This window comes from Haemaphysalis longicornis, unplaced genomic scaffold, assembly GCF_048455015.1.
Source record: "Haemaphysalis longicornis isolate Haplotype H1 unplaced genomic scaffold, Haemaphysalis longicornis Haplotype H1 scaffold_2, whole genome shotgun sequence".
Classification (NCBI taxonomy): domain Eukaryota; kingdom Metazoa; phylum Arthropoda; class Arachnida; order Ixodida; family Ixodidae; genus Haemaphysalis; species Haemaphysalis longicornis.
The window spans coordinates 180,148,522-180,176,287 of NW_027526295.1; the positions used below are offsets into that span (position 1 = coordinate 180,148,522).

Here is a 27,766-nt window from a genome sequence, read left to right on the forward strand (position 1 = left end):
GGGTGTGTGTGTGTGTGTGCTGGGGGGGGGGGGGGGGGGAGAGAGAGAATGATACTTCGAGCAAAATAGCGCGGAGCATATTGTTGTGCGTTCCCAGCTTTACCCTTGTTCCCTTTTACTTTCACCGTCTTATTCCATTGCGTCTTTCCCTCATTCCATAGTATAGCCGACAAAGCGTCTTATCAGAGTCTGCTTTCCTTTACTGACTCCCCCCCCCCCCCCCCCCCCCCTCTTTTTCTCTTATACAAAGATCTGATGAATGACCTCTAGGGTCTTTAAAGCTTTTTTGAAGAGCAGAAATGACATTGTCATCCGCGCTAAAGTGCTTGTCAATAGATCGCGTATTGCAACGGCAACGTTCGCTCATTTTGGTTTTAGGGCTTGGGCTGTTTGTCGGGGTAACGGGGAAATGTCGCTGTTACATTAGGCTCTAATTTTAGCCACATGCTACCACCGCTGGAATGAAAATTGCTTGAGACACCTACTCCAGTCGAGCAAAGCTGCAAACCACGTTGATTCCTCACTTCACGCTATCAGTTACGCGAACCAGTTATGAAAACTTTCACACGACGTAAATGTGACGGAGAATTTGTGCGAAAAGTATGAGCAAATTTCATTGCTCTTCAGCGCTGACGACGGTCATTCCTATAAGAAAGACATCTACGTACACACCCACACAATTTTGTTTTGACGTTACTGACCTTGCAAATTTGGCCTATTGATCAGCAATCAACTCAACATGCACATTTAAGTGACGAGACGTATCGGTTTGTGTTTTCAGTCATGTTTTGATATTGGGAATGGTGCCTCTTGCTAAATAATCGACTCAAAATGCATATCCAGGTGACGAGACGTATTTGATTGAGGTTCTAATCAATGTTCCCAACAGCGTGCGACTTTGATGGTAACCACGTCTAACAACACACCCTACTGAATGTTCGTTCTCCAACGCCTCGCGCTGTGAAAGGCCACGCGTTTTAAAGACATGTTACAAAGACTATTACACTAGCGTCGGCAGAGTGCTTTGCTTCAAACCTTCGCCGCTGTAGGACGAAGGGCACTTATCCCAATGCGCATTGCGATTTGTACCTTTGTGTAACGGTACTATCAATCAGCACCAGGGCGATTGCAGAGAATTTAAGTGTTGCTTGATTGGTGAGGTTGAGACGGTCGGAAAGGTTATCCAGGCTTCTGACCCTTTTCTTAACCCCATCCTCATTCAAGTAAAAATGAAATGAAAACAGAGTAAAAATATAATGGACCCGCAAAAGACCCTTAGCGTTTGCAGCTGCGTCTAAAAGAGAATTCAGTTCAAAAATCTGGCAGCAACAGCGACTGCTAGTTTTCGCCAAAGAGGCATGAACTATTTCGTCTACTCGTCTATTTCTGTATTTTTGTACTCTTCCTCTACATCTCTTGTTGTTCATCTCACGTGTGTGGTCGGTTCCGCAGGTGACGACAAGGACGGAAAGCACGACATGGCGGAGCCGCTGTACAAGACCGAAGGCGACAAACTCGTGATCGAGCTCGACCAAGTGCAGCAGCAGCAGCAAAGGCTGTGAGGTCTCACCGGTCGCCACGTTCGCCGCAGCCCTTGTTCGCCATCTACGCGGAACGGCATCCTCGTACCGACGCCCGCTCACCAACCAGTGGACCTGCCTGTGGATTGTAGGCTACGCAGCTGCACATACCCTTCCCCCTCCGCCTAACCCTTATTCTTGCTCCGTGGCCTAACCTAGCGTCACTAAATAAGCTACGCTTAAGAGTACGCCACTTCGTGCACCCGGAAGCGTCTGGGGGCCATTTTGTTTCTGGCTTGCAGTGTTGCCGTCTCTCCCAACGAAAGAGCCGCCAGTTGTGACGGGCAGAGTGTGACCGGCCGCACTAGCGTCCGCGCAGCAGAGAGATAGAGAGAAAGAGGAGAGGCACCCAGAAACAAAATGGCTGTGCCCATATCAAATATCACGTGGTGCTGACCGACCATAAACAAATATCACGTGGTGCTGACCGACCAATGAAAATCCTGGCGGCACATAACAATGAGTGAAAAGAGTGTCGATACTCTAAAAGCCTTTATTTAGTGACGCTAGCCTAACCCACGGAGGGGGCCTAACCCAACCGTCGCCTTCGAGCGTTCTCTACTGGCACCAATGCCGCAGGAGTCACCACATGTGCTGTGACCTGGACACACAGGCACGATCTTCTTGGCAGGTTAGCAGGCGTGGGTCCCAGGTTACCGCATCTTATAGCGTTACTACGCACGGTTCAGTTTTGAAAAGAGAGCTGTGGGACGTGCAACTGTTGTTTGCTGCGTTACGATCACTTAAGGTCTGCTTGAACTAGGAAACACTTATTAGAAGGTTAGCGCTATCGGCGGTCTTCTGTGTTCTACGAAATAGATTTCTTGGCGCTATTCTGACATGTATTTCACTCAGTTATGTGTGTTTTCTCCATTTATAGGTTTTTCAACTTGCTGTATGCAGAATTCCGTGCCAGAGCAGGTGGCAATGTTTATGTTTAAAAACGCGAGATTTATTGCTTCCGCTTTGAGCATAGCTGCGGGTCATCTGCTGGGGACTGTGCGTTTGAAAAGAAAATTTTAGCGCAGCCCTTCAATTTGTGTACGTATGGCGCACCTACGTCCATTTCAGCTTGTATTTGGCGTTTGTACCTGTATCTTGTACCTTGTTCATAGTGGGGAGGTTGGATTCGTCGGGACACTTCGGAACCCCCGAAGTTTGGTATATTTTCAACTTCGGAACTGAAGTTGAAAATATACCAAACGCACCGAAAAACTAAAGGTGGAGTCGAGAAATGATACAGCCGCGCACGAGTCGTTAGCCGAGGGCTTCGCAGACGATTTTTGTCTAGTGAATGTTCGGGTACATTTGCGTCCTGTCACTCTGAACTGTTGTATACACGTGCTCAAAGGACGTGTACTTATAAAATCTCAAGCTCAGTATGTTTTGTGTGCCGCTTTTAAGCGTAGATACTGGTGACCAACATGTATGGAAGAGCAGACTGAGATTTAGTGGGCGTCGATTTCGATGCCTCTGGGCATAATGGGGCGCGAATGAGGGCGATAAGATGTACAAGTCGCATACCGACTTGCATGACCGCAGGCCTGTCGCATTCCGACAATATAACTTAATTGGCTACTTTTTCGTGTTAGCGTGAGCACCCGAAATTAAACGCCAAGTAATGCCATTCAAACTTCACTCCGGGTGCGTAGCTTCGTCGGAACTGCGCAAGTTATTGCCGTTATTAACTTAGACCCGGGTATAGAGATTTGTCTGGAGAGAAAAGAAAATGAAGAAGATGGCCTGGTGGTAGAGTTTGTGCGTGCAGGGTTGTTTTCTGCAATAAGGGGCGCTTTGTTAGAGCGTTGACGGGACCTGAAATGTAGAACCTATACCCGCCTTTACGTTGCAATACCATATGAGTACTAAAATTGATGTATATACCTCTATAAATTTGTTAAATTTTACTCCATGTCCTATTCGGCTACAGAAAGAAATGCGAATCTCAGGGAGAGAGGTGCTCAGATCCGGGAGCCTAACCTGTAATTAGCGATGCTGTATAGCGTACACCCACGCTACGGCTGGCTAAGATCTGGATGGTTGTTTCGATGTACTTGGAGACGTTGACGGCTGGTGGGCATGTACATGAAACGACCTTCGACGAACGTTTAGGGGCGCTGAATAACTGATCCGATAATCCTGAAGTTACGGTAAGGCTACTGTGACAGAAGTGGTTATGTAGCGTGTCCAACTAGCATGGCCGCAGTTTGTTTCTTACGTGTAATTACCGGAAAATGTTCACACAAGTATGCCGACACTATTTTAATGTGTACATGAATGCTCGCATACTTACCTTTTCTCCTTAGTGTGTATTTATCTGGTGCGTTATGTTACAACATTCTTAGGGCTTCATAATGTTTTTCTTATGGTTATGCTCTGAAAAACCGAGTGGCCTCCTATTCATGAATATACAGTAAACCTCCGTTCGTTGTAACGAAATTCGCTTTATTCAATCTCCCGCTTTATTCGAAGTTTTTGGCGGTTTAACTGCAGTGCAGGAAGAGCAAATCATGACCACTTTTATCGAAGTACCGCTTATAATGAAGCCAGGGGCTTAGTTATAACGGAGGTTTACTGTATACACTTTATCCTTTATGAACTGCAGATCGATTGATTGATTGATTGATTGTTTGATTGATTGATTGAAGACCTTTTATTGGCCCAGATTTGTCGCTTAGCCGTAGGTCATGAACCTTTGGTCCCTGGCGGCGGTCGTGGCCACGAACTGCAGATCTTGTCATTTTTTATGTGGGATAGGAGATCGCGTGGTGCACGTGAATTTTACTTGCCATATTATATCGAATTTTGTGAATTGGTTACAAGTGCTTGTAGAGATTTCAGCGCACGTTAAAAATCCCCAGGTGGTCGAAATTAATCCGGAGCCTTCCACTACAACGCGCCGCTCGCAGCCCAGGCGGGGCTTCAACGCGTTAAACCCCATAATTTGACAACACAAGTTCTGATGTATGTAAAAAAATAAATAAATAAAACGAGGAAAACGAGGGTGCTGCAATAATTACGCTACGTACGCAATGCTGACGTTGAGGTTCATTTGCGTTGCTTTGTTTGATTACACATCTCGTTTGCTGCTGCGTGAACCCTGGCAACAAGGCGTAGTGGTCATTGAAGGCTGAATTTAAGCACTCTGCTGTAAATAATCTCAAATAAATTCAGTCTGAGTAGGCCAGTGCTCTTCCCGTGGGTTGACGGTTGTCTGTACAGACGTGATCTCCGCGATCAAGCCCTTTGTGACGGCAGCTTGCGAGGCCATTGTGTGTTATCTCACCGCTGCTAGGAATCTTGGTGTGTGTGTGCGTGTGTGTTTGAAGCAAAGAAGCGATGAGGGAGTCGGCGGTTAATGGTGTCACCCGGCTACTATATTTTTCTCAGAGAATTGTTCAGTACGCTGAAACTGGTATAATAAAAGTTGTTGCTCAGATGAATAAAAAAAAAAGCTATCCTGGTGTCCTTCTCCAATGTCGCCCTTTTCCTTAGGGCGCCGTCGAAGTGTCGGCAAGGGTCGCAAGAGAGCAGGTGTGTCAAGCGGTTCCTCGTGAAGCATCGCCGAAGCCTCGACACCCTACACAAACCAGAGTTACTTAATGTAGGAGTTGCGAAATTTCCCATAGGCCCCATGCGTCAAAAAGTGGCCCCACGATCGGTCCACTGTTTTGGATCTTGTTCTACAGTGGCGCCATCTGTTGGTGACAAAATAATCTACACACCGTGGTTCGCAACTCGACGAGCTGGCCTAAAAATGGTATTTGGGTGCTTACGTAAATTTTTTGTGCCGAAGAAGCCCAAGGTGTTCAATCACACAAGTGTTTTATATGCATTCGAACCAAGAGAAGTCAAAAAGTGCGTATGTGTGTTCAACAAGATGCGTTGTCGCCTGCGCAGTGTCGTCTGCTGCGCGTCATCTGCGGTCTTCCGGCGACAAAAAAAGTTAAACATTCGCTTCGAAGGCTTGACGCAAGCTTGAAAGGATTATTTAGAGCCACTTGATCAGCTAATGGATTAGTTTTGGAATACAGTGTGATGTAAGCCGAGCGATAACTGCAAATTTAGTACTTCAGGTAGGACCTATGTCGTGCTGGGGTGTTCGCACAAGCGCCAACCCGTCGAGGCAGTTGCGCAGACGCAGAAACATTATCCACAAAAATCGCAGTTAGGAAAGCAATGAATAACTTAGTAAAGTACAAAAAAATACGCACATTTAAAACAAAATTTAAGGTTAAATCGTCAGTTGGAATATTTAGTTTGTTTTTTGGATAGGGCGTGGGGTGGCCGCAGTGGCGCCACCATATGCACGATCCAAAGGAAGGGGGTCCAGGTGCGGGCCGTTTTTTGAGGCGGAGTTTCGCAACTGCCTACATCGAAGAGCTCTGTACACAAACCACCCCACCTGACAAGTATAAAACCCTGATTCCTGGTGTACGTTAAAGCCCCTCCGTCGCGTTTACGGCCGGCTGCAAACGAGAGCACACTGTAAATTGATTTACACCCTGTTTGTCTATAACTAACAGCCTAACACCCTACCAGAAAACAGAGAAAAGCCACCATTTGAATGGGTGTAACTAACGATAAAACAGCCTTTAAAAGAGTGTATTCTTGTTTTTGCTAAGGTGTAAGGGTGTTACGAACGGCAAGACACCCTTAAGGGAAGATGCTACTCGAAAACACTTTTTTTTTAATATTCATGGTAGAAAAATGAAATTCAGGCTGCTAACATAGTTTTTTGTTAGCAAATATGTAATTTTCAAATATGTAATTACTTTTATTGCGAGTTGCATAGTTCTTACGTTGCATCATGACAATGTGTAAAATGTAAGCATTTTTGCCCCCACTTTTTCTCCAACTAAACTTCCGTGCATTTAGTTCATTGATGGCTCATATTATTCCTCATACACAGTAGAATGCCGAAAACTAACTTTGATGTGCACATAAAGCATGATAAAACAGGTAAAAAATTTGAATCTAGGAAGTCTAACTTGTAAGAAAGTCAGTATGACTTAATTATTTTTTTGTAATGAAAAAATAAGTGGTATCAAAGTTTCATGTACATAACGGCACTTCTCATGCTTTAGAGAATATGTGGGCAAAATTTCATTCGGATATGAGCATCAGAAGTGCCAAAAACAAGGGGGGCAAACTCAAAAAGTTGCTAAAAATTACGTTCTGAGAAAAACGCATTTGAAAGTAAAATGGAAAGTTTATTTACAAAGCAGTGCCCAAGCTGTGGTAAAACTTGCACATAAATGCGAACCAATGTCCACCCAGCAGTCACTGCCACTAGAAGCAGTCTGCGCCATAGGTTTGGCCCTCACAGCTCTTCCGAGCAGACTCCGCGTCTCGAAACTTCTTTTTTAGCGTACGCCGATGTGCCCTCGCTTCCGCAGTCTGTTTGGTAGACATTTTTTTTCTGCCGTGTGTTGTCTTGAGATGCGCCGAGTACAACCCGATGTTCAGTTGGAAGCACGCCCAGCTCCTTCAGGACACGTTCAAAGCTGGAGTGCCCTTGGTTGAACCACAAAACTGCCAAGGCAGCAGCCATCTCCACAACAAACCGGGAGGCAAATCGTGTCTTCGGGCAGAGGAGCCATACCTTACTATTCAACGACTCTGCTGCGCTTTGTGTTTTGCCCCGAACACAGCGTGTGAGCAGCTCCTCGCTGGTCAACCTCTTGTAAATTGGCAGGACTGCCTTCCTTTGTGCCTTGGTGAGCGGTGGTGTGTGGGCAGGTGCCGGTTCACCCAAGGCTTCGGCACGCCTGTGCTTGCACCAGGATGTTGCGCCAGCTGGGCAGTACTTGTGACTGCTCGCACCATCGAACAAGCAAGAATGAAAGTAGGAAGCCCAAATTGCCTGGTGCATGCCTTGAACGCTGCCCCTGTTGCTTTCGATGACAACTTGGTAACAGGCTTGGTAATAGCAACTTGGTAATATGAAGGATCCTCTGGATCAGAGGATCCTTCAGTTTTTCACCTCTAGGCAGCGGCTCCTTCACCTTGCGAATGTTGGTGCCAAGGCGCTGTGCCACACGATTGGTACAATCTTCCTTCTGTATCTGAACACATCGGTACACATCGTAGTTTGGCAAGCTTTCGTACACATCGTACACATCGGCATCTACAACTGCTTTGTAGGCTTTCGAGTCTCCATCACTGAGGAACACTGCGAAGAGCAATGGCGTAGCATGTTCCTGGCTCTTCTGCCATATCCGCAAGGCTGCTTCTGCTTCCATTGCATGCGCCAAGCAGTCAACGTTTCTTTCGCACACAGGGGCATGGAAAGCTTGCCAAACTTCCTCCTTCTCATCTGGAAGGACCTTGTGCCGACTGCAGGCTGGGCAGAAGTTTGACAGGACTTCAAAGTCCGAGCAAAGTCCAGTGTCAAGGGACACAACCGTGCCAGTACCATTGTGGCTCTTGTGGCCCCGTTTCTGCCATGTACCATCGTACATCACGGCAACGTTGTCCTCCCCGACTTCACTTCTCGTGAGCTGCCTAGATGTCAAGATTTTTTGAGGCGGCACTCGTTGCTGCGCCGTGCACCTTCCGACTGATCGCAGGAAATGACTTATGATGCATGGGCTTCGGCAGCCCAGCTATCGCAGAAAAGCGGACCAGCTGGTCATAGCCCATTCCCACAGAGCATGCTGCCACAACAGCTTTCACATTTATCGCGAAAGACTCGCGCGAGCTCCCGCCGTCGTACGCTCTGCTTGCGCTCGGTCTGTTCTCCGCGCTCGTGCTTGCATTTCCGTCCGATGAAACTCGCCGTGACGTGCACAACGCGGACAGAACACTTTCTGAGCACGCAGTGTTTTCACATCGGAGCTCTAGATACGACGCGAGTCCTTTACGCTGCTCAGCCGGTTCGCGAACTCGAACTTCCGATCGCCGACACGTCGGGCAAACCGCACCGCTCACTAGCAAGTTCAGTGCTGTAATGTCAGCAATAACGCACGAATCCCCTTCGCGCGCTCTTTCTTCATTCTGAAAGAGTCCAATCTTTTTTTCGGAGGCACTCAAACGTACCCCAACGCAGCGTCGAAGCCGCACAAATTGTCGGCGTCGCCGTTGCTAGGCCTCGCGGCCGCGGGTGCACTTGCCGTTCGGCGAGTCTTCGGCGTCGATTTGCGCCGGCGTCCCTTAAATTTGTGCACAGAGCGGTACTTCGAGGGCCGATGAATATCTCTGTTAGCCACTTTCCCAGTCATAACGCAGGTTATAACGCACAACGACTGTTTCTTAGCAGGGCAGTTCGAAGTGCCATGGAGCCAGCAAGTAGGCTTCACCACACGCCAACGTGGAGCAGCCAATGGCAATCCCCGATTCGTACCACGTGACCTTAAAGCCCGTCGCACGGCACGAAAAACGCAGCAAAAAAACATCCTTTTTATTATTTTCTGCTCCGCAGCAGCCCGGGCAACCAAGGCACCAAGGTCATTGGGAGAACATGGCTTGGCCTATCTCTTCACGCTGTCCGCGATGGCGTGCGGACGCGCTGTCTCGGGCGCGCGACGATTGAATATAGCCTACTTTCGGTCTTTTAACTGCCACCATGGGCTCTTTAAATGCCGTTTTAACTTATTTCCAGTTTGAATTTTTGAATTAGGCTTTGATTTTTATTTTATAGATGGTAGAGGAACTAATCATGATAAAAAAAATAAAAACAGAAAAAACGAAAATTTCAAAAAAAAAAAACGATTTCTCGACCCGCATCTTTAAGGGTGTTTTCCCTGTGTTTTTTTTTTTTCTGCTAGGGTTTAAGGGTGTTAGCTATAGACAGTGATTTACACCCTGAAGTGTGTAAATCCTTTTACAGTGCAGTGTGGAGTGGGCTCGGTCAGCTGGCTGGTAGGAATGGAGAACTTTACATTACGTAACTTCATCCAACTGGTCACAATTTCTATCTATTCGTTTCGGTATAGGACTGCAAGGATAATGCGGAAATTTTATTGCCGTAGAGCTCAGGGAAATCATTCGCATGCAAGCATTTCTCCTTTTGCATTGCATTCATGAGAAACAAGCAAAACACTACTCAATTATCAAGCTAACTGGAATGAAAGCTAAAATTTCTATGTCTTACTGATGGCGACCATCCTGTCAGCAGACACACTGCAGGAAAGCCAACTTTATACAATGGGTTCACAAAATGGTGATGATGATAAGCGAAGGAACGTTAAGTGCCTCACGAAAAAAAAAAAAAAAACCTTCCATGGCCTGAATCGAACCTTGGTCCCTCGCGTTATGCAGCCGATGTCTATCTGATTCCGCCGTTCCGGCACGGTCGAAGCAGTTTGAATATTGGACTCTGACTCAGGCTGCATAGGAGAAAGCTTCGCGGTTTTCACAATCTTTCTCTTAACAACTACGGTTGATTCCTCTGTCACAGGAATCCGTAAAACACGAAAGTGAAATGTGCAGAGAAATCTGCAGCTGAGCATGATTTGCGGGTCGGTGGCTGTCTTGAGGGTATGCTTGGCGAGCGACGTCCTACTGGCGGGTCGCTTCGACAAAGGTGTGCTGGCGTCATTTCCGCGACGGATATGACGTCAGTGAAATCTTGATGTATCCCGGCATAAAACACTTTCGTGTTAAAATATAAAACCCGAAAACGAACAACCCTCAGTATAACTTACTCTTTAGTACTAAAGGTTGCTTCCCCGCAAGAAGACCCTGTGTGCAGGGGTGCACCCTTTACAAGCCGCTTGCTTCGTTCTACTGGCGTCACTTCCGTGAAGGATATGACGTCAGCGAAATCTTCCTGTATCCGGTAGTAAAACAATTTCGTGTTAATAAACTTCTATTCTATGTGGCAATGTGTTCCCACGTGTCTTACATAGCGAAGAAAAGTCCAGAGGACGCGTGACACGCGCATCGGCGGGATCGCATGTTCCCCGATGCCTGTCGAGAACACAAGCAACCAAGCAACTCTTTACATGCCACTTGCTTCGTTGTACTGGCGTCATTTCCGTGACGGATATGCCGTCTGTGTAATCTGTGTATCACGGAATAAAACACTTTCGTGTTAAAAAGGGGCTTTGATTTTCCAGCCTGCACGATCGAATGCTCCCACCACCTACATCGCCTCACCTTTATTTTATTCGTGGTAAGCGAACGTATCCAAGCCACCGTACCCAGGCAGGAAACACATGCGTGACCCGATGCTTTCCAGGAAAAAAAAAGCCAGGTTTCCGATAAAGTTGTGTTTATTGCGGAATCATTCCATGAAATCCACACGAAAAATAACAAATAAAAAACAACCTACAGTAGCGTTGCTTCGGGTATACACGGACAGCTTGTCTTGCAGCGGCGTGATCGACTCTTCCACGACCAAAGTAGCGCGACCGAGGCAAGCGGGTACGCTGTACAGTGTAGGGGAGCAAGACACGGCATCACTGCACGCCTACGCGATAAACGCACAAAGAGGGGGATAGGGAAGTTTGGGGAATTCTGGGAACTTCTGGGGCAGAGTGGTTACACACCCGAATGCGCGCGCGATCGGCGTCGTCCTACAACAGCGACACAAAACGCGGCCACAATCAGTAACGGCGAACTTACACACACACACACACAGCATCTGAACGGAGATTGGCTCACTCGGGGGAAGAATACGTCGTGCTTAATAATACGGCGAGGAGAATTAGTGCGGAAATGGGGGGCGACTCGTCTCGGCTCGGAACTCCTAGCTATATAGTCTCGTAACACGCAGTAATGAAAGCAAAGCAAAGGCTATACGTCCTTTCGATCTACCAACGAGGTATACGTAAAATACTCTGCCGTCACGTGAGCGCGAAGCGCGCGCCCCACGCACTCGCTTGTCGTAGGTTATTATTATGTACAGGGATAAACAACTCTTCCTCGCAGTCCCTCCCACCACCTGCAAAGGTCCGTTCACAAAGTACATGTGTAAGCACTTGCGCACCTTCCACGTCAACACGATATGTCTTTCGTAGGAAAGCGAAACCGTAACTGGTGTACCCATGAACGCTGCTGGCCTTAATTCGTGCGTGTGTGTGCGCGTGTGTTTTTACTCAGCCGCTGAGAGGATTTCCGTGTCCGCGTGCACGCAGTGTTTTTATGAGAACAGTAGTAACTGTTTCCGCCGGCATCTTTGAAGTGTACGTTGTCTCTTGGTGCTGCTGTCGCAGTTTAGACAGGTGTGCATTTTTTTAGACACAAGCACTCTTTAAAGTTATCTCAAACAGCATCTTTATCTACAAGAATGGTAACACAAGGTGACCATTTAATTAATAATTAAGTGGACAAAATTAATAGGAAATGGAGAACCGCAAGACAGCCGCAAAATCGAATCTTTTACTCAACGAACTTGAATATTGTGACCTCCTAAACTGCGACTGGTAGGCGTGCAATGTGGATTGTGCACAATTCACTTTTTTCTTACTTGTACTCTATACGCATTGTTGTGTTCTGCCTCTAAAACAAAACTGTTTCGAGCGTCGTGAACATACCTCGAGCCGCAAATGATGGCATTCACCGGTACAGTCGAAAGCACGACTTTCGAGTACGAAAACCTATATTTGTCAGCAGACATGCATGTGGTTGGACAGCTCTCAACATCGTTGCACATCGTTGAACAAGAACGCATCCCAGCCAAAAGCACACGTTAACGTCGCATGTGCTTTCAAAAAATTCGTCCAAAGCACATCGTCGTTCAAAAGGTGAAAAAAGACAACCACCTACTCAAAACCGACCTTCTCGCGTCCTCCTTAAAAAGTGCGTTACGCAAAAATTTGAAGCCGTTTGAAGGGTGTACAAGGCGCTTTAAATCGCGAGATAACTCAAGATGCTGATTGGTTTTCTTCAGAATTAACGTGCTGAAGAACTGGTATGTACAAAGTATTAGCTACGTATATGCTTTAAAATACTGAATAAGGGACCACGCCAGCAAGCGGTGGTTCATTGCAATGAGGCACGAAACACGTTAAAAAATCTTACGTCACTCAACACCACTACGCGATATCGGAAAATAATTTCACGCAAGCCTTTTTTTGTTGTCACTGCGAAAGATATACACGGAGCGATCATAAAGGTCATGCTTTTTTTTTCGTAGTATAGTGCACGCCGCGAAGTGCATGGTTTCAGATCCAAGGCTTGAGGGTGACAAGAATTTAGTAGAACTAACATTAGGTCGAAACAGCCCGTTCAACTCTATCTATTTGGGAAATATCGCAGGCATCAAAACTTGCACTATAGTTCACGCACGTAATGACTCTGAAGAAATATGACGAAAAATAATGGACTCTGGTCCCGAGAAGACCTCGTGATCAGAAACGATCCATACAGCGAACAACGAAAGGAAACGATAACGGCACGTCTCCTTTTTTTTCCTCCGTGCGGCCTCTTCTCATCTTGGGCCCTCGAAGTCCGAAGCTCCGACCGCGCTGCCGCGGTTGGCGCTTCAGAACCTGCAAAAATAAAAGGCGTATTTAGTTTCCACCAATAAGAATCGAAATCAGTCATTTGCGGTAACCTATAAAAATTCACCTGTTAATTTGAAAGCGTTGCGCATTGCTTTTCGGAAAACTATGCTGCGCTAATCTTCGAACCGTACACTGTGAAGAATAGCGAAAGCTTAGACGATCCACACCGGCGGTGGGGTCCCTTGGTGTGCTACGTAAATTAGGCTAGAACTGCCTCCTGATCGATACTTCCCAACACCCCACAAAGGTGGTGCTTGTGACGGTAGCTTTTGCGTCCAAGATAGTGGCTGCTACAAAACTGTATGCATCCTGGCATAGATTTTACCACTCATATATACAGAGGGAAATCTGGCGCTGCAATGGCGGGCCATCCTGGGCGCCGCCATTTTGTTATTGCGCAAGTACGTCCCTCGGCATAAACTAAATATGATCGAGTAGTAAACGTGCCCCCGCCTTGCTCCACAATTGTAGCCTTTCGAAAACACGAGATATTGGGAAGGTAGATCTCAGCGTAATGAGACCAAGTGCTTCCTCAAGCGTACAGATGCATAGGCAGACGCGTACAGGGCGGCCACGCCGCTTACTACACCGAAGTGACGTCTCAATGCGCAAAACAAAAGAAAAAGGAAGGGCAAACTTCATTGAGAAAACTGTCTTCTTTGTGGGGGGAACACCTCTATACAAGATATCCCCGGGGCCCGGCCACTGATCGGGCTCGAGAGACCAGAGCCTTGTGGTCCTTGAGCTAGTTAATGCGCCCTCCCACTGCTCAAGGGTGGGGGAGGGTTGGCAGAAAGGAATGGGACGCTTGTGTATTCCCATGTTGTGTGGTACAAGGTGTGGGGAAGTAGACGCACGCAGAGTGATGTTGATTTGGAAACATGAAGTGGAGGCAAGTGCCGTTGGGGAAGTGATTGCTTCCATACGGCGTGAAGGGGTCTCCTCTTCTTTGGTGAGATTGTGGTAGAGAAGGGGGAGTGTACGGAGCGAAGGGTAGCAGTGGTGTAGTGTGGGGAAATACGTGGTAGCGCCTGGTGCGGTTCGATGTTGAAGAGCTTTGATAACTTGGCACAGATTTCTCACGGGCTGTTACTGTCTGGTCAACCGAAGTAAAGAAATGAAGATGCTTCAGGGGTACACTTAACCTTGAAATAAATGCAGCTCCCATAGAGACGAGCATCATAAATATTAAAACCTGAGGACGTATTGGTGCAACATTCCGTAACAGAGCACCACCATCGGCTAGCATACGCCATGTTGGCTCACTGATTAAGGCGCCACGCTACCGAGCACGAGGTGGCGGGTGCGATTCCCGACTTCCGGGACTGCTTCCCCAATGGAAACGGAAAACAAAAACCCCGGTATGTACGAGATTTCGACGCACGTTGAAGATCCACGGACCGTCTAAATTAATTCGTAGCGCTCCGCTACGGTGCACTTCATAACTGAGGTGGTATAAATCTCAAATCGAATTAGTACAACCATGAGCCTTAAGTTAAGGTGGAAATGATTACAGAACAAGAAGAGACCTTGACGTCAGTGAAAAATTTGGTCCAAGCTTTTGTATTACCAAGATACGTTCTGGCAGTTAGGTCTCGGGAGGCGAGTGCCCATTGCAAGAAGGTCGCGCACTCACCCCTTGGGCGTCTCAAGAGGAGGCCTCCTATTCCCTCAGCTTGTGCCACTCGGCGATCTGCCGGCGCGGCGAGTTGCGCACCTCTCTCCAGTGCTGCTGCGCGGCGGGGGACCCTCGGGGCCCCAATTGCAGGCGGCCCACCACCTCGTTCTTCGTGACGCGGTCCCAGTCCAGCACCAGGAACTCGAGGCTCAGGTTGTCCAGGCCCTCGTTGTACGGCACCTCGAACACGAACGACTCGTTGAACACCGGGTGCACGGTGCGCTTCTTGATGTGCGTCTTCTTCTTCGCGATCCGCTGGTCGTTGTACAGCAGGTAGATCTTCACGTACGGGTCTGCAGGCCGCCGTCCAGCAAGAAGGGAGCGACAATGAGAACGCTGCCCATACTCATCGTAAGGCAGATGGCGTATGCCATTGTTCTTAGTGTAGGTCCTCGCACAACCAAATCCGTCGGGATACGCAAGTTCGTCGTAATTTGCTGCCCCAGGAAATACTAATCGTAGCGCAAACTTTCAGATACGATGTTTTTCCATCTTCATTGAAAATCTGATAACCATTAGGCCATGATTTACGCTACCAGAGACAGCCTCCATTGATGTGGCCTCACAGACACTTCAATCCGCGCAGAGCACTCACAAACACCCTGTCAATTAGCGCAGGTATATGATGGGCTAGTGACTAAATGGGGCGAGTTATGCGTCAGCAACAAACCGCAAAGTGAAATGGGTGCGGTAACACGGAGCGGGATTTCTTTCAATGAACGTTTGATTTAATTGTTGCTTTCAAATCGTACCCCTGGCAAGGAGCGGCATTGCAGCTTCATTAGAGCCGACAAATCATGGCAGTATGACCGGATGAAAGTGCGACGAGCTCGCCTAACGCAATTCTCTATGTTGCTTCTATCCAGGTGATATCACTGTTACTGCCACCGCGACTATAGAGCAAAAGCAGGAGCTGTTACTTTCTGAACTGCAGTCACAAGCGACGCTTGTCTCAAACAGTAGTGCTCATACCGTATCCTCTATAACCTTATAGAGGTTATAGAGGATGAGAAAGCGGCAAGCTGGCAACGCAGCGCTACAGTGGGAGTCAAGGAACAGCAGGTGCGTACCGCAGAGTCCAGTGATGTCCACTTTGGGCAGGTTTCGTGCCTTGAGGACCACGACCGTGAGTCTATTGGCTGCCGGCTGGTGGCACAGCGAGACCAGAAGCTCACCGCGGCCCTGAGACCGGATCTGCACGAACGGTTATGCAAGGAGGAGTCACACCTGCCGCGTCTCACTAGGCTTGCGACACATCAAAAATTATTCGTCCCTTTCCTAAACGAAAACGTAAAACCCGCAACGCTTGATGGTAAGCACGCAGTTCAAAACTGAGGCCTTCGTCGCTTGTTGGCCTCCACTTCCGCCTGACGAACTTTGGGCTCCGCACGACGCTCATGAGCGCGCTCACGATTACGCTCACGATCGCGTGCCCGCATAACCGACTGCTCTTCGGCCTAACGAATCACCCGTGGCTGGCCTACCCGCGAAGCTGAATTCATGGCATCATCATCATCAGAGCTCCTTAAGGTGGGCTTTGCTGTATGACGTTTAGCACACAGCTCTTTTGCCGAACGAATCGCCCGTGTCTGGCCTAACCATAGACCTGCAAACGTAAATTCAGATCATCATCATCATCGTCGTCGTCATCAGATATTCTTAAGGTGGGTTTTACTGTATGGCGTTTTATCGCACATCGCACGTTTAATTCAGTTATTTCAAGCTCGCTTAAAATTTTCTTACTCTTTTTTTTTTTTGCCGATATACTCACCGAGTGGATTTTTTTTTATTGTAGGAATATTGTACCGGACAAACATGGGATGGAAAAGGCAACGCTACAACCAAGCGGTGTCAGGAGCCAATATCTGTCTCGCAGCTAGAATGGAATAAACACGACTCGAAGAGTGCTTATACGGTTCCCGCTTCAGAAGCAGATGGGCCTGGGTTCTATCACAATTAATTCCGAACAAAAAAAAGCATGGCAAAAGCATCCTGTTTTTCGGCCATGCATGCGCCATGACACTAGTGATGGCCACACAGCTACGGACACGTGGCAACACTGTGGCAGATAAAGCACACCAAAAAAAAGTACCGCTATATTTAAATCGCCAGATGTCGCTGCAAAACAAACGCTGTTTCGAAGCGAATGCTTCCGGTAAAGTGGCCGACTCAATGGCCTACCGTGACGCTACGCAAGCTGCTAGTGGCTGGCATTGCAACTGCCGCAGTAGGGTGGCTAGAATTCTAGCCACCATAGCCCATTTTAACCACCCTAGCCGCAGTGTTTCTGGAATCCTGGCGGGACTATATCATAGTCGAACAGTTCAAAAAATCGCGGAGCAACTTCAACGTGCAGCGCTCGCCTTGAAGTGCCTGGGCGCGATCTCGCGGCTGAGGGCGAGCGTCTTGTCCAGGTGGTCGGTGTCCAGGCCGGCCATGGAGCAGACCACCTCGCCGATGACGTCGTCGCGCGAGTACCGGTCGAAGCTGAGCACGACAAAATGCAGCGTGGTGGCCTGCAGCTGGTTCGGGTTGATGCCGTAGAAGGTGAAGTCCTCGTCGTACACCGGGCTCAGCGTGCGCCGCAGCACGCGCGTCTTCACCTGCGCGAGTGACCGGAGGCTCATTAGTCCCCATGCAGGAAGGGGAAGATCAAAGAGGACGGAGTGCAGATAGGAGGCTGGCAAAGAAGAGCAGTGCCTCCAATGCCACAGCACGCACGAAGGGGCAGAATTAATTACACGCAATGACTCCGGCCCTTCTAGAACACCGCGTGTAGAAAACTAAACTCTTGCGGTGCAGATTACTCTAGAATTTTAAGGAAAACTAACTCTAGTATTTGGTGTTTGACGCCTGCTGTTTTATCTTTAGAGTACTCTGTGTTCTTCTACGCATGCCATGGCACATGGAAACCTGACCTTCCGCACCTCGTCTGGTCGTCTTGCCCGGGCGTTGCCGTGCTTCGCGCCCAACACCTCCCGGCGTGGTTCACTCATACGAAGAGTGGATTCGGCCCTCTTGGTGCGTCAAGGACACCTTGACAGCACTCTGGAGCTTCGTCTGTGCGGCCTCGATGGCTGGACATTACTAGCGTCCTTCTTGCCCTCCCCATTCCCCAGCGGCTTCGGGCCATCCTTTCTTAATAAAGTTTCATTCCATCCTTCCTTAGAGTACTGCACTTTCGAACCTAAGCCCAACACCGTGTGGAAGCACCGGCTACATCTCCGCGCAAGCCGGGCGTGTTCTCGCGACTTTCGCTAAAATGCCTAGGGGACTTTCGGTAACCCGGCGCCAGTGGTACCTTACAATGGTTGCCTTCACCTTGAGCAACCTTCCGAACGCATGGGGAAAATTGCAATGAAAGCTCGTTTTCTAAAATAGAGCAGTGCCAGATTGATCACGCGCGGCAGCCTTTTAATATTACGGAGTAGCGCCGAGTGAGTGCAACTTGCACCGAGTGAAGGCATTGTCTGCCGGGCCTAATATGGCGATGGCCGTCAGTGAAGACTTGAAAGCCTTTGAAACGGGCTGCTGTATACCAGTGCGAAAGTCAGACGCCAGCAGTGCCATGTGAGGACGGATTGATGTCATGGCAGACGAGGCAGCAGTGGCGCCTGTTGTACTCGTTCGGTGCACATTGTGCAAATGCTTCCTTGTTCACGGTGCAGCAAGGGTTGGTACGTAACCCCTGCACGAAGACTCATGCACGGCCACAAGGAGATCCGCTAACAACGAAGTACTACAGTGTCTTTTAGAACCTTCCCATACTCCACGCAGATTATTTAGGTGAGTGTGAAAGAAAATGTGCCGATTTGCTAGCACACTTCTTCAATCAGGATTTGCGCCCTTTTGACGTTGTAATTGTATGCTGTTGGCGAAGGAATCTGGAGAACTAGTAAGTCAACCCACGCCTACTGCTTCGCTGTTCCCGGCAGTGTACAGGACGGGGCTGGACTGTGAGTCTTTTTGACATCATGGTCCGCCCATAGCTTAATGTCGGCGCGAGCTGGACTGCTAGCCGAGCCGCGAAACTCCGGTGCGTGCGCTTCATTGAAAATGGGGTTTAACATCATGTGCTTGCGCAGACACAGATATAACGGTTTGTGGCTGGATGCGCCCTTAGAGACACCTCAACCATCGTGATGCGCACAGTTACAGACATATCTCACTGACCACTTTCTTGACCCTGAAACATGCGTTTGTGCTGGAGGGATTTCAAAAAAAAAAAAAAAAAAGCTAGTAGTTGGCTAACACTCCATTTCTCGGATAGTTCCCCGAGAGAGCGTGCGTCATCTGAGCGCCCTGCTTACGAGCAACATCGACGAGATTTTGCGCCGGAATTACCTTGTAAAAGGTATGTACAGTTTTCGTAAAAATTTTCTAGGCCACACCGAAAGTACCGTTTTGTGTCAGAAAGCTGAAGAAAACACCTTTCTTTCTTATTGTCATAAAATAATTTGTGCGCAGTTAGGTGTTACGTTTTTGCTTTGAATTCTTTGTGGCCTAGAAATCTTTGGTGTGGCCAAGAAAACTTCGACAGACTGTAATTGTATGCATCCTGTCATCTTGCTTGTGTTCGTCTATTTTTTAGCGCTACAACCATGTCGCAAAACTGTATTTGTAGTTCTCATTAAACCCAATAATGCCCTTCTTTGCGAAGTTGGCTTCTCCTTCTAATGCATCTGCCTGCAGCAAAGCATCCTTTACAGGCCATAACATCATTGTTTCAGCACGCGCTGCGAACGGTGAGAAATCCTGCCGATAGCTATCGCTGTGATACAAGACAGCTTCTGCCTCTGTGAGCGCCTGCAGGGGCAAGGTTAGTTACTCTTACTCCTGCCCTCGTGTCGAGGCTGTAGTTGCACAGTTGCGATCGGCGAAGGTGGCATGTTTGCTAGTACTGCTTGCTTAAAATTATACGAATGTGTCCTTGTGACTTCTGTATTTAAGAAAATGGCGTCACTTTTCCTCCTCCTTGGGAAAATTCATTCACACGCCCGTGCTTGTCACGATATCCTAAAAGAGCTGAGAAAGGGCATAAAAAGGGAGAGAGTTAGAGAGAGAAGCAGAAGATTGAGCCGCCGCCAAACAATGGGGTACATATACGGGCCCACGCACCTTGTGCTGCTTCTCGGGCAGCAGCTGGAGCTTGACGTATGGGTCAGAGGAACCCGTGTTGGGGTCCCTGGCCGGAAGGTCCGAGCAGCGTACGATGGTCACCAGCAGCGCGTGCTTCTCCGAGTTGTAGCGCAGTCGGAAGTGCAGCTGCCCCAGCTGCGTAGGCTTCTCTTCGGTCACCTGCAGTTCGGGTTTGCCTTTGAATGCCTCTTCGATTATTCTAGGCGCTTCCTCTCCGACCCGAAGGGGCCTCCCCAATTGAGACGACCTCATGAAAAGCGGTCACACCCTGAGGTCTGGGAGCGTCGGCTGACCCTGCATGGTAGCTCCGCACATTATACGCCTAATCAAAGACTGCACAGCGTTGAGTTCAGTAAACAGAGAGGCTACGCAGTGCATTCTCCCTTATGATGACAGGCGCCCAGTTACGGGCAGAAAATGGAGCATACCGAAACGTCTCTACAGAGCAGCATCATATTACACATGTCCCGTCATTAACGTTTGCATTTATTGCAAAGCAATCAATCCTCACATATCATCCTGTAAACAGAAAGTTTATCTTTGTTGCATCTACACATAGTTTTCTAATAATACAAGCAACACAAGGTCTTCACCACAAACTGGGGCACTATGCAAAAACAGGACCTACACACGAACCGGCTTACAATAAACTTACAAGACCCACACTGCGCAAATCATCACAATCATCTTGAGCAGATGGCTCAGAAAAAAGCTCACATCGCATCCACAAGGACTCTAAAATACTTTTACTGCGTTTACCCCATCCTAGCGCATCATTTCTCCTCGTTGCGCAGAGCTGCAATTACGACTGCATGGGGTTCGGAACAGGCTACAAGAAGAGTCATTAGTCTTGCTTATGCATATAGGGGGTACTCTCATTGCGAGTACGTAAACAGGTGGTAGTGCGGTCGCGATAATGGTGGTTACATACAACATCGTCGAGGTACGAGTTAAGCTACGCCACCTGTTGTGCTGAAAGAAATAGCCAAAGTTCTCGTTAGAAGCGGGACATTAATTTATGCGAATTTGCGCTAGGATGCACTGAGTGAGAAAGTCGGTAAAAAAAGGGCAAAATCACCTCGCTAGCAGATGATGAATTCAGAGCGCCCAAGCTACCCTGTAATGAGACAAAGACTCAAAAAAAGAAAAGAAGTGCGAGTTCTAGGCGCTTTTTCCTAACTTTTTTTTTCTCCAAAGCTAAAGGATTTCCGTAATAAAGTGCATCTTCCACCTTTTTTATGTCAAAAGCATACATTTGCGAACCCCGGTTGCGGTTAAACATTTTATTTCACCTTGACCACCACACGAGCTGCACCGTTGACATCCCGGTCACGTAGGGCAAGAAACGGCAACCAATAACTAGGCCACCTCGCTTGATAGAAGCGGCTTGTGTGAACAAAGTTTGCTATAGCCGTGTCATACTTCAAACGTACCTTTACGTGAGTAAGTAAATATATCCTTCCCACTCTTTGAGCGACCCTAGGAGGTAATCTATTTTGGTTCTTTCATTTTCCCATCACCGGAGACGCAGTAATTGTGATCCATATTAGAAAGACCCAACTTTCAAGTTTTCTTTCCTCTTTATAGCGAACTGTGAAGCCTCCACCCGTTGTTAACCCCCCTCCCAGGACAGTTAGCTATAAATTTATTTAAAACTATTATAATGTCTACGCGAATAAAAAACGGGCCTGACATGAAGCTGAATAATGTAAGCATCCGACTGCTCTCTCCGTTTTTGAACCAAGGCGGCTCCAGGTTAATCCAGTTGTCTTAGCGCAACAGGATTTATGTTAGAAATTCAGCAGGAGCTTCTTTTGTTTTTGCCGCCGCTGGCAGTTTTCACTTTCTTTATTCTGCATCTCTACCGACTCGCCACTCGTGCGGTCACAGTAAGCCGATTTTTCTGGCGCAACGGCGACCTCAAATATTCATGCCTAATGCCCAGATAACGGAGTTGGGTTTACTTCGAGGCAAACGCTGCAAGCTAAAGTAGAACAATGCACGCGAGAGTTTTCAGAACATGTTAAAATATTCACTGAGCAATACAAAGCGGCAATTTAAATTGATCTGGTCCAAAGCCAGTTACTAAATTATGAACACTGTGCTGAGTTAAAAAGTTGTAGTATTTGTTCCTTTCAGTATTTGTGTTGTTGCATCGAGCTTCTTCATAAACGCATTTCGTACGAACGATTCCCTGCGCTAGCTTTCGTTGTAAACATAAGTAACAGTCGGCTGCTGGCAGTGCACCCTACGGTTCTGTTTGGCTCTATTTTACGCAGGATTGATTGTTTTAGATCAAAGTAATTAAGGTCAAGTAGTAGGCAATTGTAAAAGTAGGCAGTGCGTAAAGCGCCGCGTGCCGTACAAATTTTCCGCCTCCTTTCACGCGATTTTAGCATCTACTCTAGACTTGACAGCATGACCGCTCGATCGGGCTGCGAAGCACGAACCCTAGCGACGGTGTGCTAGTGCAACCTGTCGGCCAATCAGCGTCGATGGCTTCGTCGTTTTCTGGGCCCTGAGCTTCACTAAATGCTGCACAAGCAGCTTAAGGAGGTTTTGCGTTAAGGTAAAAACAACGGCGCGAACTAGAAAAGAATGCTTCTAACAGCGCCCACTATTCTTACGTAAAGGTCTTTGAAATCTGCCTTCGTCTTCTTTTTTTTTTGTTTTTTTTTTTCGTTAGTACTAAACCTTAAGTGTCAAAAGGATAAGTATATCGTGAGAAATATTCACTAAACACTGAGAAAGAACGCAGCCTAGAGTTTGGAAAAAAGTGCGGGCGTACGAATTTGATTGGAATTTTGCTCACCACCACTTAAGGAAAATTAAGTAAGAACGTACGAATACCGCCCGCTCATTTGGGGGTTGGCGGTGTGCGTGGGAGTAAATCGGTATTGCTGCTTTCCTCCTATTTTTTTGTTCGCAATTTTCGTCGAACTCATAGACTGATCAAAAAAAAGATAATATATTTCTTGCTTCCAAAATTTATGAAGAAACGGGAGGCTGACCTTCCAAATATAACGCAGTCAGGAACACAGTTAGCTATGCTATTCGCAGATTCTTTTATCGAAACGAATCGCGATTTTATTCTGCATGTTTATAGCATTTAAAAAGATAAGATAAGAAGTGGTATTTAAGTATATATCTGATGAATAAAAAAGGACTTCATGAGCTGGTAATAAGTTAGCAGGACTTGGATGTGTCCCTGTACCAACTGAGTGAGCCGGCATGAATGATTTTGATATCTGAATGGTGTAAATAGTTACTTCTTAAAAAAATGTGTGTGCAGTTAAATTTAGAACAACAGCGCAACAGCGCACTATGACAGATTTCGGGTCGGGCATTGATATAAATTTAGAACAGGTAAAAATGTTTAAGGCGGTCCGAAATATCGTTCAAAGAAGCATTTTTAATTGGAAAGATAGACGGAAATACAGAGCTTGCTTGGATGAGCGAGTTTATGCGATGGGATTAATTTAGTGAATGCTTAAAGGCTGTCAGCGCTGGATGATCCCGGCCTATGGAAGAGCATAAAAAACTGTGGTTGATTCCTCTGTTATAAGAATCGGTAAAACATGAAAGTGAAATGTGCAGCGAAATCTGCAGCTGAGCATGATTTGCGGGTTGGCGGCTGTCTTGTAGGTGTGCTTGGCGAGCGACGTCCTGCTGGCGGGTCGCTTCGGCAAAGGTGTACTGGCGTCATTTCCGTCACGGATATGACGTCAGTGAAATATTGTGGTACTGCGGCATAAAACACTTTCGTGTTAAAATATAAAACCTGAAAACGAACAACCCTAAGTATAACGTAATCTTTAGTACTAGAGGTTGCTTCCCTGCAAGAAGAACCTGTGTGCAGGGGTGCATCCTTTACAGGCCACTTTCTTCGTTGTACTGGCGTCACTTCCATGACGGATATCACCGTCAGCGAAATTTTCGTGTATCCGGGAATAAAACACTTTCGTGCTAAAACTTGAGTGCACGGGCTTTCCTGCTTGTTTTTTCTGCCTCTCATTTTTCTCCGCATGCTGATGGCCGTTCTTTCATTGACATTTTTTTTCCCCCAGTGCAATGTAGCAAACTAGGCGTCGCTGTGTGTTTAAACCCATCACCCTTCATTTTACCTTTTGCCACAGAATTCTGCGGTGAAAATACGACTAAAACTCACCTCGCTGACTTCCGACATTTTCAGCGGGCTTAAGATAAAGCTGACCCATTTTTTACGAAGAAAGAAGTCTCTTGAAAGCGGCTTGTTGATTTAGGCAATGATCACCGATTTTCCCCCCAAATAAGATTTAGTTGTAGCTTGTGTAGCTAATTGAGGTTTCATGAAGAAGGGACAGAACGAGGTAGGTCTCGCTGACATTACTAGGTGAAAAGTACGGGATAAGATCGAATAGTACATTCGCGTGGCACTCCATGTAGGTTTATATTAATCGGCATATACCTACAAAGACAAACTACGTTCAGCTTTACAATTATAAGGCTGGCACCCCGCCCAGGGCAATAAGCCCTATTTTTAAAAGCGATTCCAGAGCTCAGTCTGATTTGTTTCTTTGCTCCTAGAGTCGCTAAAGCTACCAGCTGCCATATTTTACTTTTCTTTATTAGGCATTTTGATCCTGTGTAATTGCTTGCCCATTTTTCAACCGCTGTCATAGATCTGGTTAGTTTGGGCAAAATTTGTCAGTAATAGTAGTAGCAAACTTTTTGTTGAGCCGTTCGGTTCTCTCTATCAACAATCCAGGAGATGAGCAGGCAGCTTTCACTTTGGAAGCCAGGAGTTACTGGGCGCCCAGATGGCTGTTGGTCACCAGTTTTTCCCACTGCTCAGGGGTGGGATATATGTCCGCCCTCTATTATGACATGACGTAGATTTCCGCGTCGGGAATACGAATTGCACTCAGCAGAAAATTGAGAGGGGAAAAAGCAATTTACGTGGACTGGGTGAGGAAAGGAATTAGTTTGTAGCCTTCAAAGTGTTGATTCTTCTGCTTTGGAGAATCGGAGGTGTGGTGGAGGGGAGTGTGTCAGTCGGGATGGTAATGTTTAAAGGGACAAGAGGGCGGACGATGTGCTCGCCTCGAAAGCCTGGAGGGAGAGGGCGTAAACTTGCTGATGAACAAAACTGCTGCCTATCAGCAAGGAGTGGACAGGAGTCGAGATAAGAGTGACCTTTGGCATGGTTGATGTCTGGCGAGTTGTTTCAGAGTGGAGGGAGCCACACTCCCAGCCAAGAAGCTTCGGCAGGAAGCTTGGAAGTATATGATAACGGCTGGATCCTTCGTAAAAATGAGAGTAAAGTGACAGCTAACTCATCAGCAATCTACGTTGATGAGATCTTGATTGAGGCACAAGTGAACTTTGTGGTAATTGTGCGCAATTTGTGTTGAATGTAAGAGTAGGTACACTCGTCCGTATTGAAAACGTCTGTATACGCTTTCCATAAATGTTCTCGTGGACCTGAGGCCAGGCTTGTCAACGGCCTGGATAGAGGCAGGGCACATGTTTTCAGGTAAGGAGTTGACCTGGGTGTGACTTCTCCAAAGATAAGGAGGGGGCTGAGAGACAGTGATTTGCTGACATGGGATGGAGAGGCTCTTGAGCAGGCTGGAACGCAGGTGTTTCGAGTAAAGCAAAGACGCTTACGTGATTGGTGACCTTCGATGATGAGGTCGGGTACTGCGTCGCGGAGGACCAGTTGTAGATCAATAAACAAACGCATCCCAGATGACAAAATTTGGCTGACACCCCCCCCCCCCCCCCCGGCAGCCCGCATTCTTGGTTATGTAAAGTACGACTTAATTTCCTTGTCCTGTTTGGATAAAAAGTGCGGACACGTGAACGACGATTATTTATTAAATTTTTTTGTGAACGAGCAAACCCATAATTGCAGGATTCCTTTGAAATGCGCGCGAAACGATAAAAATTTCCCCGCATTTCCCCGAGGGGAAGAATGTGAAAGTGCGAATGCATGAGTTGAATTTGCGCGGTTTGGTAATGTTCGCGAAAGAGAGATCACACACACACACACAACTACAAAGAAAGAAAGATGCATTTATTCACAGACACCTATTTGTGTTGTCGTTGTACTTGATTGCTAGAGCGGATCTCAGCTTTGAAATTTCGTGTCAGTACTCCTTTAAGCGGGTGCATTAGCCCTTCTCACGCCCGATTCCTGGCCAATCCCCCACGTGGGTATGTGCCATGCACAGACACCTATTTGTGTTGTCGTTGTACTTGATTGCTAGAGCGGATCTCAGCTTTGAAATTTCGTGTCAGTACTCCTTTAAGCGGGTGCATTAGCCCTTCTCACGCCCGATTCCTGGCCAATCCCCCACGTGGGTATGTGCCATGTCAGCGGTCAGGCAGCGCGCGCCCATCTCCCCCCGTTGCCAAGGAAGACGAGGAGATTCCTGGCCAATCCCCCACGTGGGTATGTGCCATGTCAGCGCCCAGGCAGCGCGCGCCCATCTGCCCCCGTTGCCAAGGAAGACGAGGAGCGCGCGCACCCGCAGCTGTTGCTATGTGGACGGACGGCGGTCAACGGAATTCAGGGTCGCTTATAAAGTGCATTCGCACTTAAAAAATGATTAGCGTTGTTTAAATACTTACACGAAGCGGAAAACAGCGTGCTCAGACTGAAGCTAGAACAGCGTAAGTTCAAACCTAAAGCAAATTTCGGCAGCGAGACGGAGTTTCTTCATCTAGCAGCTTCCCTTAATTAAGGCAGGGTCGCACAGACGCACGCCAGTCCGAGTCTTTTGTGAAGGCTTCCCAGCGAAGCAATGCACCGCATGCGTCCCGTGATTGTGGCTACTTGCGAAAGCAACCCTTGAGACAGCATTGCGCGCGCCCATCTGCCCCCGTTGCCAAGGAAGACGAGGAGCGCGCGCACCCGCAGCTGTTGCTATGTGGACGGACGGCGGTCACCGGAATTCAGGGTCGCTTATAAAGTGCATTCGCACTTAAAAAATGATTAGCGTTGTTTAAATACTTACACGAAGCGGAAAACAGCGTGCTCAGACTGAAGCTAGAACAGCGTAAGTTCAAACCTAAAGCAAATTTCGGCAGCGAGACGGAGTTTCTTCATCTAGCAGCTTCCCTTAATTAAGGCAGGGTCGCACAGACGCACGCCAGTCCGAGTCTTTTGTGAAGGCTTCCCAGCGAAGCAATGCACCGCATGCGTCCCGTGATTGTGGCTACTTGCGAAAGCAACCCTTGAGACAGCATTGCGCGAAGATCCGACGTGTCTCTGCCATGCCCCTATTAGTTCTATTCATACTGTCCTCTTCCCGTCTTTCAGTGTCTTTCCTCGGCTATATAACCCTCCCGTCCCCGTGCCCCAACATTTCCACCAAGCATATCCCTCAGGGACATTTCGTAATTCCATCTTCGGGAGAAAGCAATTGTTCCAGCTTCTTTTGTTCACGAGCAATTACCTCTGTTTCTTTCGCTCACTTTCACTCTCCTTTTCCGTCCGTGCGTCCATTCATCCATATATCGATCCACAGATCTGTCCGTCCGTCCGTCCGTCCATCCGTCCGTCTGTCTGTCTGTCTTATGTTATACCCAGCTCGGAATACTCATCTAGTGACGAGTATGAGAACAATACCGATCTTATTCTCACCCAAGACTTGGCGCCATTAGTTTTTTTTTTCCTGTGTACCCCAGAAAGGAGAGAATCAACAAAATTATCGGGATTCACAACACGCGGAGACATGGCGCCTACTGCCCCCACCGCAAAAGTCCCCTGTAGACGTACGTGGCCTAATGGCCGTGTTCCACCCATTGTGACTCGCGAAATGTCGTGCGATCCCTAGGAATTCACACGCCTGTTGTTCTTCCTCCGGTTCCTCACCCTAAATAGAACCATTTTCGAGCACTGAAGAAACGCCATTACTTTGTCAGGACGT

At 47.6% G+C, this 27,766-nt stretch overlaps 2 protein-coding genes and 1 pseudogene across 3 annotated transcripts in view; 1 reads left to right on the plus strand and 2 right to left on the minus strand.

Annotated features, from left to right (window-relative positions):
- The window catches only part of LOC144169581 (aquaporin-9-like), a 114,719-nt gene extending 109,681 nt beyond the window's left edge, over positions 1-5,038 (plus strand). For both annotated transcript variants that reach the window (XM_077698821.1, XM_077698822.1), the window contains one exon: positions 1,453-5,038. In XM_077698821.1, the coding sequence (XP_077554947.1) occupies positions 1,453-1,562 (110 nt within the window). In that variant the 3' untranslated portion in view covers positions 1,563-5,038. The remainder of the gene's footprint in view (positions 1-1,452) is intronic.
- A 1,834-nt stretch (positions 5,039-6,872) lies between these two features.
- On the minus strand, positions 6,873-8,171 carry LOC144167542 (uncharacterized; annotated as a pseudogene).
- Positions 8,172-10,780: 2,609 nt separating this feature from the next.
- The window catches only part of Syt4 (Synaptotagmin 4), a 33,541-nt gene continuing 16,555 nt past the window's right edge, over positions 10,781-27,766 (minus strand). The window contains exons 4-8 of the mRNA XM_077698823.1: positions 19,830-20,009; positions 17,075-17,314; positions 15,782-15,905; positions 14,670-15,004; positions 10,781-13,018 (exon numbers count right to left, since the gene is read on the minus strand). Of these exons, the coding sequence (XP_077554949.1) occupies positions 14,697-15,004; positions 15,782-15,905; positions 17,075-17,314; positions 19,830-20,009 (852 nt within the window). The 3' untranslated portion in view covers positions 10,781-13,018; positions 14,670-14,696. The remainder of the gene's footprint in view (positions 13,019-14,669; positions 15,005-15,781; positions 15,906-17,074; positions 17,315-19,829; positions 20,010-27,766) is intronic.